Here is a 16,500-nt window from a genome sequence, read left to right as displayed (position 1 = left end):
ATATACCAAAATGTTCAGGAAAGTCCAAAGTACATTATGGAGTAGAAAACATAAAGTGTCAAATTTCCACGAATTTCACTTACAATGTCCCCTTAATGTGCACAATATTCTAAAGGACTCTTTATCCCTTAACTTTCCTACAGGCAGCACCTATGTTTCCGCCAGTCATTCATGCCTTTCGTTATTCTTCCAGTCTATTTTCCTTTTCCATTTTGCACTTTCTGGCAGTCTCATTTTTGTAAACATCTGTACCTATTTGTTTTTGCACGCTCAGTTTGCTGCGTTTTTATAATTTCACCTTTCGCCGTTGGGTTTAATATCTAGTGTCTTATCAAAAGATGTCTATTGGGCCTTGTCTTATTGCTTATTTGATCCTGTGCTCTCTTCACCGTTTCATTTCTCAAAAATTATCCATTCGTTTTCCATTGAATTCCTTTTTCCTGTTTCAGTCAATAGTTGCCAAATGTTTCCTTTGAAACTCTCAAAAACCTCTGCTTCTTTCAACCTATCCAAGGTGTAACTCAATAATTCCTCCCCTTTCTGCAATTTGTTCAGTTTTGTTCTGCAGCTCATGAGCGATAAATTATGGTCAGAATCCACGTTCCGGTGTCCCCAAGTCTCTTTCACTTATACATCCTTCTCTCATGATTCTTAAAGTAAGTGATAACGATGATTATGTTGTACTCAGCGCCGGATTTTACCAGGCGATTTTGTCTTTCATTTCGTTCCCCTAGTCCATCTTCACCTGCAACTTTTCCTTCTCTTCCTTTTCCTAGTACCGAATTCCAGTCCCCTATCTCAACTAAATTTTCTTCTCCCTTCTAATCCCTATCTGGCTGATTTCTGTTATCGAAGGATATATTTTTTTCAATCTCATCATCAACTGTGGATCTACTTAGCATACAGACCTTAGCAATTATTGTGGGTGTTGGCTTTGTATCTATCTTGATCACGATAAAGCGTTTACTGTGCTATTCGTAGTGGGTTATCTCCACTACAATTTTCTTATTCATTATTAGAGTCACTTCTAGAACACCCTCTTTTGACCAGAAGTGCTATAGATTTTGATACGTCACTTCACTAATTACCATTACATCTGTCTTTTTTATTATTAAATTCTGAAATCTACCAATCCAATTAGCGAAATTAATATTCCACGCTCCGATGCATAGAGTGCTATTTTTGTTTCTCCTGATGAAGGCTCCTCCTGAGTAGTACCTACCCAGAGACTCAAATGGAGGGTATTATTTTACCTCTGGAATATTTTACTCAAGACGATTCATTGATGTTTTGTCCACACAGAAGATCCGCATGTTCTCGGGAAAAGTAAAGGCTGTAGTTTCCCTAGCTCTCAGCCTTGGACAGTAGCAGCACAGCAAGGCCATGTTGGTTGGTGTTACAAGCCCAGATCAGCTCAATCATCCAAACTGTTGTCTCTGCAACTTCTGAAAAGTCTGCTGCCCCTCGTTCAAGGAGCACGTGTTTGTCTCTACAGATACTCCTCCGATGTTGTTGCATTTGCTATACGGCTGTCTGTACAGTGAGGCACACGACCCACCTAAGCAAGGTCCACGGTTCGTGGGAACAAGAGAGGAGACTGCAGAATTTCGACATCAAAAACCTAAAATAAAAATTTCAGAAGTGATTTACACAAGGAGAAATTAATCGCGACGAAGTGTTGTGTAACAAGAAAGTAGCGTGACAGACAGAACGAGAATTATTCAGTCAGGTTAAAAAATTGACGAGAATGTTCTGGCCAATAATGGACTGTGAACACACAGTTGTGGTACTGCATCACACAGAGAGGATGACACAAGTGAAGATGAATTCGGCGGACGTGTAGAACATTGTGTTAGTAATGAAATGAAGGAAAGAGTTATACGAGGGCCTTTCAATAAGTAATGCAACGTATCTATTTCTGAAAGTAGGATCGTTTTAATTGGGATTCCAATAAGCCACATTATTCTCCATTCTTTTCGCTACAAAACCTTATTTTTCAACATAATCTCCATTCAATGCGACAGCCTAGCGCCACCTTACAGGGAAGGCCTGTACCACTCTGCTGGTCGACGTCGCAGCGAACGTCTCTCTGCATCATTAACCTCCCCAGTTGCGCAGCGCGTAGTGTGATTGTGATCTGTCAACAAACTCGATTGAGAGTATCCGCACGTTCGAGCATTGCAGGAGTCACAGCTGCGAGCGGCTGGCCGGAAGCGGAAGATCGGACGGGCACGCGGAAAATCGTACAGGTTTGTGCGACCTCGCTGCGATGAAAACAGACACTTGCCCAATGACTCACTGTGCTTCTGTTCATTGCCAGGTCTCCGTAGACGTCCTGTAAGTGCCTGTGAATATCTGTGATGCTCTGGTTTTCCGCCAAAAGAAAGTCAATGCTTGAAACGCACTTCCGTCACAGACGCCATTTTGAAGGCTGCGTACAGCGGCGCGACCTGTCCGAACTTCATGAAACTATGGGGGCTGAAGCGGGAATATTCCACGATGTCCCACAACTAATTCAGCACCTTTCAACAGAAACTGGCCAAGAAAAAAATGTGTTGCATTACTTATTGAACGTCGCTCGTAGGTGTGGATGTAGGGATCTGAGGTAAAAGTGTATTGTGTTGGTATATAAATTGCTGTAGTGGTGAAGTAAATGTCTGGAGAATTGTGCTGCCGCCAGGGTCAGAATATCAGAGACAGGGACAAGCTGCATTGTGATTTCCAGGGCAGAGACAGGTACGGCGGCAGCGGCAGCGGCCTACCTACCTGTATGGCGTTGGTGACGTTCCAGGCGGCCTGCCACTCGTTGATCCTGTGCTTCCCGCCGCCGCCCTCGTAGCCGCTCTCACCTCCCCCGCCGCCGCCCTCGGCGAAGTCGACGCTGGCGAAGCTGTCGGCGCGCTGGTAGCCGAAGCCGTCCTCGGCGACGGCGGGCGCGGCGCCGTCGGCCTGCGGCCCGCCGGACATGGTGGCCAGCTCCGTCGTCTCGGCGCCGGCCGCCGCCCCCGGGCCGCCGAACTGCGCGAACCGCACGCGCTCGCCGCCCCCGCCGCCGCCCCCGCCGCCGCCCCTCCTGTCGGCGCCCCCGCCGCCCCCGGCGCCGCCGCCCCCGCCGCGGATCAGGTCGAGGCACGGGCTCGACTCGGGCACCGTCGCCTTCAGCGTCTCCCACGCCACGTTGACGGCCGCCCCCAGCGTCGGGATGCGGAATCTGCCGAACTGCGCCATCCTGCCGCGTAGCGCTCACCGGTCTCTCTCGGGCAGTCTACGTCAGCATCTGCCCGCTCCGCTACCTTTCTCCACCTGTCTTGGCCGTCCTCTTCGCTCCCAGCTCCTCCTCTTACAGTCGTGTCGGTCGCTTTCCGCGAGGTTCGCTACTGTTCGTGCCGGCTGTCACTGCTGTGGAGCCGCCTCCCTGTCAGTGCCTGCTGCTTGCGGCGCGGCTGACGAGATCTTAAACGCGCCGCTGCTCCTCCTCCGCTGTCGATACATCGATTTGTCGAGGGTTAGCGGGAGGAAACACGAACGGCAAGCCGTGCGGCGCCGTGGCCTCGACAAACGGTCGCGGTGCCGGCTTCCTTTTTCAGATCGATAGGCCGCTGCCGCTCCTCGCTCTCGCGCGCTCCTCACTGCTGCTCGACGGCCGAGGACAGCGCGCGGTTAGGCCTCGTTTCGTCCGCCACACCGGGACCCATTTCTACGCGGCTGCGGTGGCGCTCGGGGGCGGTTAAGCGGCGGAGGCAGCCGTTAGCGCGCACCGGGGGCCGACGGCGGCGCCGGCTCTGTTGCGTTGCTACTCACTGAATGCGTTCGCCTGCGGCAGGGGCGACCCCTGGACGATTCCCCGACCACCGGCAGGCCGAGGTGACGGCTCGAGGTGACGGGCGGCGCGAATGGCGGGGGCGGCCGGCGGCGGAGCTCGCGGACGTCGGGACGGCACTGCGGCTGCAGCTGCTCTCGCGCCTCGCAGCCTCTCGCCTCTCCTGTGGAGCCGGGCCGGCCGATCAATGGCGCCGCCGCCGCGCCGCCAGCGCCGCCTGGCCGTTGGACCGGCAACTTGCGCCCTCCCCCCCTCGCTTTCGCCCTCTTTCCGCCGCCTCCACACTACCCCGTCGCCTCCTACGCCACCCCTTTCTCTTACTTCCTCTCCCCTCCGAGCCCCTACCCCCGCGCCACCTCTTTCTCTCATCGCCAGCGCCACCAAAACCCACAATCTCTGTCGCCGTTAATCGTCCGCGGACGCCCACGCGCCCCTGCTAGTCCCATTTAGTGGCGTAGTTCCGCCCCCGCTCTCCCGGTCTGCGTCACCCTTATGACGCGTCAAGCCACCCCCATACTTGCCCGAAACGCACACGCTGCCCTTTTCGCGAGCGGGTATTACACCCTATACCAGGGCCGGCCGAGCGTGCAGCGCGCGCGGACCCAGGCCCGGCCTGTCTGTCGACTTTGCTCGGTCGTCTCCCAAGTACCGGGTGATCAAAAAGTCAGTATACATTTGAAAACTGAATAAAACACGGAATAATGTAGATAGAGAGGTACAAATTGACACACATGCTTGGAATGACATGGGGTTTTATTAGAGCCTAAATAATACAAACGTTCAAAAAATGTCCGACAGATGGCGCTTCATCTGATCAGAATAGCAATAATTAGCATAACAGAGTAAGACTTAGCAAAGATGATGCTGTTTACAGGAAATGCTCAATATGTCCACCATCATTCCTCAACAATAGCTGTAGTCGAGGAATAATGTTGTGAACTGCACTGTAAAACATGTCCGGAGTTATGGTGAGGCATTGGCGTCGGATGTTGTCTTTCAGCATCCCTAGAGATGTCGGTCGATCACGATACACTTGCGACTTCAGGCAACCCCAAAGCCTATAATCGCACGGACTGAGGTCTGGGGACCTGGGAGGCCAAGCATGACGAAAGTGGCGGCTGAGCACAAGACCGTCAACAAACGACGCGCGCAAGACATCTTTCACGCGTCTAGCAATATTGGGTGTTTTTTTTTTTTTTTTTGTTCTAATAAAACCCCATGTCATTCCAAGCATGTGCGACAATTTTTACCTCTCTATATACACTCCTGGAAATTGAAATAAGAACACCGTGAATTCATTGTCCCAGGAAGGGGAAACTTTATTGACACATTCCTGGGGTCAGATACATCGCATGATCACACTGACAGAACCACAGGCACATAGACACAGGCAACAGAGCATGCACAATGTCGGCACTAGTACAGTGTATATCCACCTTTCGCAGCAATGCAGGCTGCTATTCTCCCATGGAGACGATCGTAGAGATGCTGGTTGTAGTCCTGTGGAACGGCTTGCCATGCCATTTCCACCTGGCGCCTCAGTTGGACCAGCGTTCGTGCTGGACGTGCAGACCGCGTGAGACGACGCTTCATCCAGTCCCAAACATGCTCAATGGGGGACAGATCCGGAGATCTTGCTGGCCAGGGTAGTTGACTTACACCTTCTAGAGCACGTTGGGTGGCACGGGATACATGCGGACGTGCATTGTCCTGTTGGAACAGCAAGTTCCCTTGCCCGTCTAGGAATGGTTTGGATGTACCGTGCCCTATTCAGTGTCCCCTCGACGATCACCAGTGGTGTACGGCCAGTGTAGGAGATCGCTCCCCACACCATGATGCCGGGTGTTGGCCCTGTGTGCCTCGGTCGTATGCAGTCCTGATTGTGGCGCTCACCTGCACGGCGCCAAACACGCATACGACCATCATTGGCACCAAGGCAGAAGCGACTCTCATCGCTGAAGACGACACGTCTCCATTCGTCCCTCCATTCACGCCTGTCGCGACACCACTGGAGGCGGGCTGCACGATGTTGGGGCGTGAGCGGAAGACGGCCTAACGGTGTGCGGGACCGTAGCCCAGCTTCATGGAGACGGTTGCGAATGGTCCTCGCCGATACCGCAGGAGCAACAGTGTCCCTAATTTGCTGGGAAGTGGCGGTGCGGTCCCCTACGGCACTGCGTAGGATCCTACGGTCTTGGCGTGCATCCGTGCGTCGCTGCGGTCCGGTCCCAGGTCGACGGGCACGTGCACCTTCCGCCGACCACTGGTGACAACATCGATGTACTGTGGAGACCTCACGCCCCACGTGTTGAGCAATTCGGCGGTACGTCCACCCGGCCTCCCGCATGCCCACTATACGCCCTCGCTCAAAGTCCGTCAACTGCACATACGGTTCACGTGCACGCTGCCGCGGCATGCTACCAGTGTTAAAGACTGCGATGGAGCTCCGTATGCCACGGCAAACTGGCAGACACTGACGGCGGCGGTGCACAAATGCTGCGCAGCTAGCGCCATTCGACGGCCAACACCGCGGTTCCTGGTGTGTCCGCTGTGCCGTGCGTGTGATCATTGCTTGTACAGCCCTCTCGCAGTGTCCGGAGCAAGTATGGCGGGTCTGACACACCGGTGTCAATGTGTTCTTTTTTCCATTTCCAGGAGTGTACATTATTCTGTGCTTTATTAAGTTTTCAGATTTATACTGACTTTTTCATCATCCGATACATTTCATTTAGCAATCCGGTGCGACATTTTTCGTTCGGCACAACTCTCTAAACTCGACAGAATTCTGGTGTCAGCGCTGTTTACCGTCCACTATTTGTTCGTTCTATGAAAGACGTTCACAGCTTCAGTGGCTGTTTGTACAAAAACAGCAGCTTAGCGATCTATCGTCACAATTATTTACAATACTTGGGAATGACAGAAGAGAGGGATGAGAATTCCCAATTTGCATAAGCGCTGGGTACTGCATATTTGCTACTAAACGACAATACAATATCATGCATTTAAAGATTTAGCTGTCAGTGAAAGAACCACAGATGGGATTCATTGTTCTGTGCGTCAAAAAGCACTTTGTGTTAAATTTGCAGTCATGGGGCCCCTATGTTTAATGGCGTTAAAGAAAAAGCGAGGTTTGAAGAATTCATTGTCGCCTTAAACAATAACAAAGATAGTTTCATGAAGGATTTGAGGACACTGTCAATCTTACATCTGAAACTTCCTGGCAGATTAAAACTGCGTACCGGACCGAGACTCGAACTCGGGACCTTTGCCTTTCGCGGGCAAGTGCTCTACCAACTGAGCTACCCAAGCACGAGCCAAGGCCCGTCCTCACAGTTTTACTTCCGCCAGTACCTAGTCTCCTAGTTTTAATCTGCCAGCAAGTTTCATATCAGCGCACACTCCACTGCAGGATGGAAATCTCATTCTGGAATCTCACATCTGTTCGGGCTGTTTTCCAGACTATTTGCCGTTTCGGTTGAAAGCACACAGCGCATGTGCAGATGGAAGTGATTGATCTGCACTGTAATTCCAATTTCAATGACAAATCTTTTTACTTTAAAACTACCCAGGACGTCGACGTTGCTTTCCTCAGGTAGATTTTCCAATTCTCCCTAATGAAGTTCCAAAAGTGCTACAATATTTCGACCGACATATTCGTCTGAGAGGCCTTTTTTCGGTTATGAAACTAAGTAAGTCACAATTACGTGGGTACTTGGGTGCGAATCTCTGCAGTTGTCTGTGTCTGTCTGTATTATGATAGTTTGTGCCAAATAAAAATTATACTGTGACTTCAGTGTGTGGTGTCTAGGAAGCCTCCATACTCCGCTCGCTAGACAATCAAATAGTCATATTAATGAGTTTTATTACAAAAAGTGAATTCCAGTACTTAACTTTTGCAACTATGCAGATGTGTCGGAAGCAAAGCGACACACGAAATAAGCAATCTTTTTCAGCCTAGCAATTCCTAGTCTGTGCGACGCAGAGTGTACAAGCGAAGTGATTTAGAGTTGACGCTGCTATCCGAACTCGCTAATCTTGAAGCTGCTATGGAACTGGGCCGTCACTATTCGGTGGTGGCACTTACGTCCTCTTCCATAGGGATCGCTGTTGTCGCGTTGCCGTCCTGGAGATGGGTCGGTCAGCGTGCAATTGGCTGATGTCTTCTCACGGCCATCTCTTCTCTATGGTTCCCGACTGGCATGCCGGCGTTTCACATTACGCCGTAACATAGTGCACCTAAAATTAATAATACTGAATTTTTTTGTGATCTGTGTTGTTGATAAATAAGAAACATATGTTAGAAAGAGAGAAGGGTGTCAGTATACAGTGCTACAAGTGTACCAAAATGTCAACATCACTGGTTCTGCAAATCCCTCTGGCTTTACGTACCACTTCGAGTCACAATAAACAACCATTCTATCACTAATTCTATTAGAGGTTATTTAACAAATTATTTTCTGACTTCAATGTTATCACTGTCTCAGCAGTGGGTTGCATTTCACAGATACGTATGGGTTTAAGTGCTTGTTCATCGTGCTCGATTGTTTTTTTTTTTTACTTGAATCGTCATTATTTGTATATGCTTTGTTTGTATTTAATTACGTACTGGGCTATGGAAAAAGTATAGACGGCCGGTGTGGCCGTGCGGTTCTAGGCGCTTCAGTCTGGAACCGCGCGACCACTACGGTCACAGGTTCGAATCCTGCCTAGGGCATGGATTGTGTGATGTCCTTAGGTTAGTTAGGTTTAAGTAGCTCTAAGTTCTAGGGGACTGATGACCACAGATGTTAAGTCCCATAGTGCTCAGAGCCATTTGAACCATTTTTTGAAAAAGTATACAGTGAAACTAAAGCTGTATATAAATACCTGATAAGTTTACTTCTTTGGGAAGCTCATACCACGTTTTACCTGTAAAATCCCTCCATGAATATTATTGGAGGGTGTAATGGTATAGCTTAAGACGTTTCTCCACTTCCCCCACAAAACTGGTGTTGAACCATTAGAAGAAGAAGTTCATTTCTATTGCTATTGACCTTATAATACCGCGGTTCTGAACACTGTGTGGAGAAACTTGATGGTAATTGTTGAATAGCTATTATTGACCGTGGGATTTGACTCTGTTGGCACATACTCAATGAAACTATTGCTTGTTGATTCTGAGGAAATTTGTGCTTTTGCTTCATGACATTATATATTATATACATACTTATTTGTTTATTTATTAAAAGTTCATTTCTGTCATTGCACGTAGATCTCATGATCTATTAAGTGTTCTACGCATTCGAAATGCAAAGAAAATGGTGGTCAAATACAAGGTAAATTACCCTCCTGACGTGCGATCCGCTTGTCACCCTCCAAATTCTCCTTGCACTTCAGGACGCAAGAAACGACCTTCGCCCGCAACGGCTTAGAGACGATTACGAGACGATTGCAAGGGGACCTGCTAGCAGCCAACCATTTACTTACAAGGGCAGTCGAATGGCATGGAATCGCGTCAAGAACGAGCCAGAAATGTTCAAATGGCTCTGGGCACTGTGGGACTTAACATCTTAGGTCATCAGTCCCCTAGAACTTAGAACTACTTAAACCTAACTAACCTAAGGACATCACACACATCCATGCCCGAGGCAGGATTCGAACCTGCGACCGTAGCAGCACCGCGGTTGCGGACTGAAGCGCCTAGAACCGAGAACGAGCCACGTCCACGCCGTGTGCAAACCGACCTCTGTGCGAACGGACTTCAATTCCCTGGCAGTATTGCAGTCACTAACATTTTTTATAATAACAGTTTGTACTATATTCTAATTTCTATTTCAGTTTCTATCGTCAACATTCGTTTAAGCGGTTCCAAAGACAGTAGCATCTTGCACCATGACAATATCGATATTTTTCGATGTATAGTTTCATCAAAAATTTTAAAATTTTTATGGCTTAATTACGTTCAGTATAGTTCGTACTTTATAAACTGTCCGTTTCACAAAACCGGAATCATGCTACAGTGGTTTGAGAAACTTGACAGTGAACTCACGTCGATGTCTTGGTCACCAAATTCGCCTGATCAAAACCCGACGTAAAATATCTGGGATGATACAGGGCACCAGCATCTGTACTCACAAAGCACCGGCCCGTAATGTACGGGAATTTTGTGACCTATAGACAGACATCTGGGGCCACATACCGTTGGAAACCTACCAAGGACTTGGTCGAATACCATGTCAAGTGGAATTGCTGCTGTGTTGTGTTCCAAAGGTGGACAAACATCCCATGACGCAGGCGGTCATAATGTTCCGGCACATCATTACAAGTCTGCACAATTTCGTTGCCATGAGTACAATCTTCTGGACGATTAGACCGCGTCTTGTATCTCTTCAATCTTTTGCTTTTGTACGAGACGTTTCGACTCCACTGCTAGGATATTCTTCAGGAATCTTATGGTTCAGCCGATTGGTTGGGGAGTTAAGCTAATTATACACGAGAAGCTTCCTGTAAAAAGATCCCAAAAGAGAAGTCGTATCGCCAAGTACTGTGTCAGATGTCTGAATAAGAACATGTCGCCGGCTTACCACCTACAATATTTTACGTTTGGTACCGGTGTTTCTCCCAGAGCTATCCTCCGAGAGCGTTTGTTGGAAGTTTGATCACCAGGTACATCGCTGCTCAGCTGTTCACCAGCTTTCCTCTCACAGACCAGCCGTGCTGCCCGGCTCCAGTGGCTAGAGAGAGGCGAACTGGAAAGATGAATGGCGCAAAGCTGTGTTTAGTGATGACTTGCTTTCGTGGAATTGATAGTAATTTTCCCATATGGTATGAAGAGGACAACGCCAACTACTGGAGTGTAACAGTCAGTACCACAAATGGAGTCAGCTTCATTAATTTCATCTATTTTATTTAAGTTAGTATGTTTCTGCTTCTGTCTGTTTGTATCTCTCTCTCTCTCTCTCTCTCTCTCTCTCTCTCTCTCTCTCTCTCTCTCTCTCTCTCTCTCTCCCTGCCTGTCTATCTATCTATCTATCTGTCTGTCTATTTATCTCTGTCACTGAGCCGTGTCGTATAACATCGCTGTCGATTGTGGCCACCTGGTACGTTTGACAAACTGGAATACGCTCTGCAGAGTTTTCACTGAGGTCAAGGGGGTGCTCAGGACCTGAATTACCTTTCCGGAACCGGTGGTTGAGCGCAGCTGGGCGAGAAGTGGTGGCGCTTGTCGTTTGCAAGTAGTACCAATGTAGTCTGTCCGGTCTGTCTCCCATACTTCTGATGATTCTTGATTTTTTCCTTCTTTTTTCACCCTTAGTCATATTATTCATCCCATATTTACGTCCCATAGTTGGTTCCACTTTTTACCCTATTTTAAAATATTTTGTTTGTGATGTGGCTTAGAAATACGCCACGCTTGAGTATACCTTTTGGATCAAACCAACAGTATTCACTTGATCTTCCCATAAATATTTGTCTAGTTTATACAGACTGTAGCTCCTAAGAGCCGTTAGGTGCATTTTCTCTGGTGTTTCAGCAGATATTTGGACTCCTGCGCTGTGTGTCTGGAGTCAACCCAAAGAAATAGTGCTGATGACGTCTTTCATGCGACGCCCCGTTGTCGACGAGAAGCGCCGGCTTGTTTCCCATCACAAACAAAATTATTTTTAACACGGAATTTCATTTGCCCGTTCGATGGAGCGGTCCCTTGTTAGTTTAATGTGATATTTGTTTTATCGATGTGTATTAACAGGACGAGTAAGATGCAAAGAATAATCAGCACTCCAGCAGCAACAACACTGCGCTGCGCTGGTTCGCACTGACCGCTGCCGCCAAACACGCAGCTCTGGAGAGCCGTTGCTGAAATGTTGTCTATTCTTTGTGTTTTACTGTCTCTCTTAACACATATGGACAAACCGAATATCAGACTAGACGAATCTGAGAGCGCTCTATCCAATGGGCATACAAAATTTCGCTTTAAAACTCATTTTACTTGTAACGGGAAACAAACCGACGCTTTCCGTCCACTTGGTGTCGCATGGATGGCGTGATGACTACTATTTGTTACGCTGACTACAGCTACACCATGCAAAAACGAAACCGTAAAATAACTGCAGAAACACCAGAGAAAATGCGCCTGACGACTGTTAGGAGGGACAACTGGTATATAACATTTCTCTTAAATGGGTTCCCACTTTGTCTTGAGACTTTCCTTTGTTCCTTTGTTAGGAATGACTGAGCAACAACATGATCGATAGGAGAAAGAGAATTTGTCTATTACTGTTATGGTCACTGGGATTGTAATCTCAAACATAGTAAAACTCCTGTTGTAAAATTGAATGAGTTCGTGATTTTTGTTGCAAAATTGTGCCGAGTGTACGTATTTGTTTCGTGGCGTTGACCAGCCGCGTAGTACGTGCTAGCGAATGAAGTTCTCTCACAGCTATTGCTGCAATTTGCATTAGCCCTTCTGGGAGTTTTTCCATTGTTTTCAAATAGCCAGACTGCTGTTTATCAGACGTAATTTACTGGCCTGTCTGATCCATGTTATCAGTTTGTGGTTCAAAAAAATGGTTCAAATGGCTCTGAGCACTATGGGACTTAACATCTGTGGTCATCAGTCCCCTAGAACTTAGAACTACTTAAACCTAACTAACCTAAGGACATCACACACATCCATGCCCGAGGCAGGATTCGAACCTGCGACCGTAGCAGTCGCGCGGTTCCGGACTCAGCGCCTAGAACCGCTCGGCCACAGCGGCCGGCTATCAGTATGTGACTGTGCAGTGTGTGCATCAGAAAATTTGTAATAAATCGGCGGCCGGGGTGGCCGAGCGGTTCTAGGCGCTACAGTCTGGAACCGCGCGACCGCTATGGTCGCAGGTTCGAATCATGCCTCGGGCATGGATGTGTTTGATGTCCTTAGGATAGTTAGGTTTAATTAGTTTTAAGTTTTAGGGGATTGATGACCCTAGAAGTTAAGTCCCATAGTGCTCAGAGCCATTTGAACCATTTTGTACTCAGGTGATTCGTTTGGTTTCCCATGTGATTATAACCGCACGACGGGACTTAGCTGACTTTCAATGTGAAATGGTAGCTGGAGCTAGACGCATGGGACATTCCATTTCGAATATCGTTAGGCAACTCAATATTCCGAGATTCACCGGGTCAAGAGTGTCCCAAGGATACCAAATTTCAGGTATTACCTCTCACCACGGATAAAGCAGTGGCCGACGGCTTTCACTGAACGACCGAGAACAGTGGCGTTTCCGTAGAGTTGTCAATGCTAAAAGACCAGCAACACTGCGTGAAATAATCGCAGAAATCAATGTGGGACGTACGACTAACGTATCCGTTAGAACAGTGTGGCGAAATTTGGCGTTTATGGGCTATGGCAGCAGACGGCCGACGCAAGTACCTTTGCTAATAGCACGACATCGGCTGCAACATCGCAGTAGGGTTTTGGAACATATACTGTATCCGAACATTATGAAGTACCTCGAAGAAAACGATTTATTGACACGTAGTCAGCACGGATTCAGAAAATATCGTTCTTGTGAAACACAACTAGCTCTTTATACTCATGAAGTAATGAGTGATATCGACAGGAGATGTCAAATTGATTCCATATTTTTAGATTCCCAGAAGGCTTTCGACACCGTTCCTCACAAGCGTCTTCTAACCAAACTGCGTACCTATGGAATATCGCCTCAGTTGTGCGACTGCATTCGTGATTTCCTGTCAGAAAGGTCACAGTTCGTAGTAACAGACGGAGAGTTATCCAGCAAAACAGAAATAATATCCGGCATTCCCCATGGAAGTGTTATAGACCCTCTATTGTTCCTGATCTATATTAACGACATAGGAGACAATCTGAGGAGCCGTCTTAGATTGTTTGCAGATTATGCTGTCATTTGCCAACTTGTATAGTCATCAGATGACCAAAACGAATTGCGAAATGATTTAGATAAGATATCTGTATTTGCAAAAATAGACATAATGTCTTATGGGATAACAGCAATCAGTGATTTTATAATGTTACTTAAAATCCGTCTTGATTGCAAATTTTTTTTTATTCATATGACCGGTTTAGGTTCATTCAGAACCATCTTCAGATCTGTAAAAATAATGATACTAATTTACTATTTCACAGAAGCAAATCTTTTTCATCCTATCTAATCAACATCAAATGTACCAGAACGTACCTGATATTTCAGTTACAGGAGGAACCCGTCCAAATCCAGCAACTTTCACATGCTACGTCACATAAAATTGGTTGGCAGAGTGTCTGGTACCAGACGCCACCTGTCGGTTATAGTGTTATAATTAATATAAATGACGTGCACTCTGCCAACCAATTTTATGTGACGTAGCATGTGAAAGTTGCTGGATTTGGACGGGTTACTCCTGTAACTGAAATATCAGGTACGTTCTGGTACATTTGATGTTGATTAGATAGGATGAAAAAGATTTGCTTCCGTGAAATAGTAAATAAGAATCATTATTTTTACAGATCTGAAGATGGTTCTGAATGAACCGAAACCGGTCATATGAATTTTAAAAAAATTGCAATCAAGACGGATTTTAAGTAACATTATAAGATATCTGTATGGTGCGAAAAGTGGCAATTGACCCTGAGTAAAGAAAACTCTGACGTTATTCACATGAGCACTAAAAGAAATCCGCTAAATTTCGATTACGTGATAAGTCACACAAATCTGAAAGCTGTAAAGTTAAAGTTCGGGATTACCATTACAGATACCATAAATTGGAACAATAACATATATAATGTTGTGGGTAGAGCTAACCAAAGGCTGCGATTCACTGCCAGAACACTTAGAAGGTGCTACAGGTCTACTAAAGAGACTGCTTACACTACGCATGTCCGCCCTATTCTGGAGTATTGCTGTGCGGTGTGGGATCCGCATCAGATGGGACTGACGGATGACATCGAAAAAGTACAAAGAAGGGCAGCTCGTTTTGTACTATCGCGAAGTAGGGGAGATAGTGCCACAGACATGATACGTGAATTGGATTGACAATCATTTTTAAAAAGGCGTTTTTCGTTGCGACAGGATCTTCTCATAAAATTTCATTCACCAGTTTCCTCCTCCGATTGCGAAAACATTCTGTTGGCACCTATCTACATAGGCAGAAATGATCATTACGATAAAATAGAGAAGTCAGGGCTCGCACAGAAAAATTTAAGTGCTCGTTTTTCCCGAGCGCCATTCTCGAGTGGGACGGTAGAGAGACAATTTGAAGGTGGTTCATTGAACCCTCTACCAGGAATTTTATTGTGAATAGCAGAGTAATCACGTAGATGCAGATGTAGAACGCCTCTCCTGGACTCGTGACCACAGCGATTGGACCCTAGACTACTGGAAAACCTTGGCCTGGTCAGTTGAGTTCCGATTTCGGTTGGTAAGAGCTGAGCCTAGAGCTCAAGTGTGGCGCAGACACAACGAAGCCATCGGCCCAAGTTGTCAACACAGCACTGTGCAAGCTGGTGTTGGCTTCATAATGTTGTGAGTTGTGTCTACGTGGAATGAACTGAGTTCTCTGGTCGAACTGAACCGATCATTGACTGGAAGTGGCTACATTCGGGTACTTGGGTACCTTTTGCAGCCATTCATGGACTTCTTGTAGGACACGATGCGGCGGTGGAAAGCTTTGTTCAAGGCGTCGGAAACATCGTGTGTCCGACTGTCACAACAGGTGGACATACGAGATTCAAAACCTCTCTGAGCTGCCCTATACACGACTCCATGAACACCTTGTAGCTGGAGTAATCTACAAGGTACTGAAGTTCTTGACCAAGACTGTATTTTCACAGGTAAAATAGAGGAGAGCCGGGAAAAGTGGCCAGGCTATGGTAATCCTGTTTCTGAGTAGCAATAGACGGAAATGCATGAAATCGGTGATTATAAACTACAACTATTGAAGCATAATACAGAATAGTTTAATCATTTTAGGGTCAAAATAAGTACTTTAAACAATTCAATTGGAAAAACGGCCACTTTGCTCGACGTGAGCGGACAAAGTGGCCATTCAGCTTTTAACTCAAAAATAAGGGATAAAAAAACTGTTTCAACAAAGAAATAAATATATTTTCTTGTGAAACAGGATTCAAATTACATTCTCCGCAAATATAAGTCAAACTGCATACCTCGACTCCAGTACAGAGTTCTTGAGCACAGAGGGAGCACAATCGGCACTTAATCCACTGCCCTTCTGGCCTTGAATTTGGAAATTTTTCTCCACAATACATGCGCTCTCTTGCTTCGACGTTGTCGTCAAAGGGCTTCTTCTAAGGTTGGATTTCCTGATCTTCGCAGTTGAGTTTTACTACCTTTCCAAAGATCGAAACAAGACCCTGGGAGTAGAAAAGATTCCATTAGAACTACTGATAACCTAGGGAGAGCTAGCCATCACAAAACTTACCATCTGATGAGCAAGATGTATGAGAGAGGCGAAATACCTTCAGACTTCAAGAAGAATATAATAATTCCATTCCAAAGAAAGCAGGTGTCGGCAGGTGTAAAAATTAGCGAATTATCAGTTTCATAAGTCGCGTCTCCAAAATACTAACACGAATTCTTCAGAGACGAATGGAAAAACTGGTAGAAGCCGACGTCGGGGAAGATCATTTTGGATTCCGTAGAAATGTTGGAACACGCGAGGTAGTACTGACTCTACGACTT

General features: G+C 46.7%; 1 protein-coding gene across 1 annotated transcript in view; it reads right to left on the bottom strand.

The window, feature by feature from the left end:
• Positions 1–3,228, bottom strand: part of LOC126417120 (vesicular inhibitory amino acid transporter) — a 108,376-nt gene extending 105,148 nt beyond the window's left edge. The window contains exons 1-2 of the mRNA XM_050085015.1: positions 3,093–3,228; positions 2,767–2,885 (exon numbers count right to left, since the gene is read on the bottom strand). Coding sequence (XP_049940972.1) covers positions 2,767–2,885; positions 3,093–3,228 — 255 coding nt within the window. The remainder of the gene's footprint in view (positions 1–2,766; positions 2,886–3,092) is intronic.
• Positions 3,229–16,500: the final 13,272 nt, after the last annotated feature.

This window comes from Schistocerca serialis, chromosome 8 (assembly GCF_023864345.2).
Source record: "Schistocerca serialis cubense isolate TAMUIC-IGC-003099 chromosome 8, iqSchSeri2.2, whole genome shotgun sequence".
Taxonomy (NCBI): domain Eukaryota; kingdom Metazoa; phylum Arthropoda; class Insecta; order Orthoptera; family Acrididae; genus Schistocerca; species Schistocerca serialis.
The sequence above is the reverse complement of the archived record's forward strand: the minus strand, read 5'-3'. Positions and strand labels throughout refer to the sequence as shown.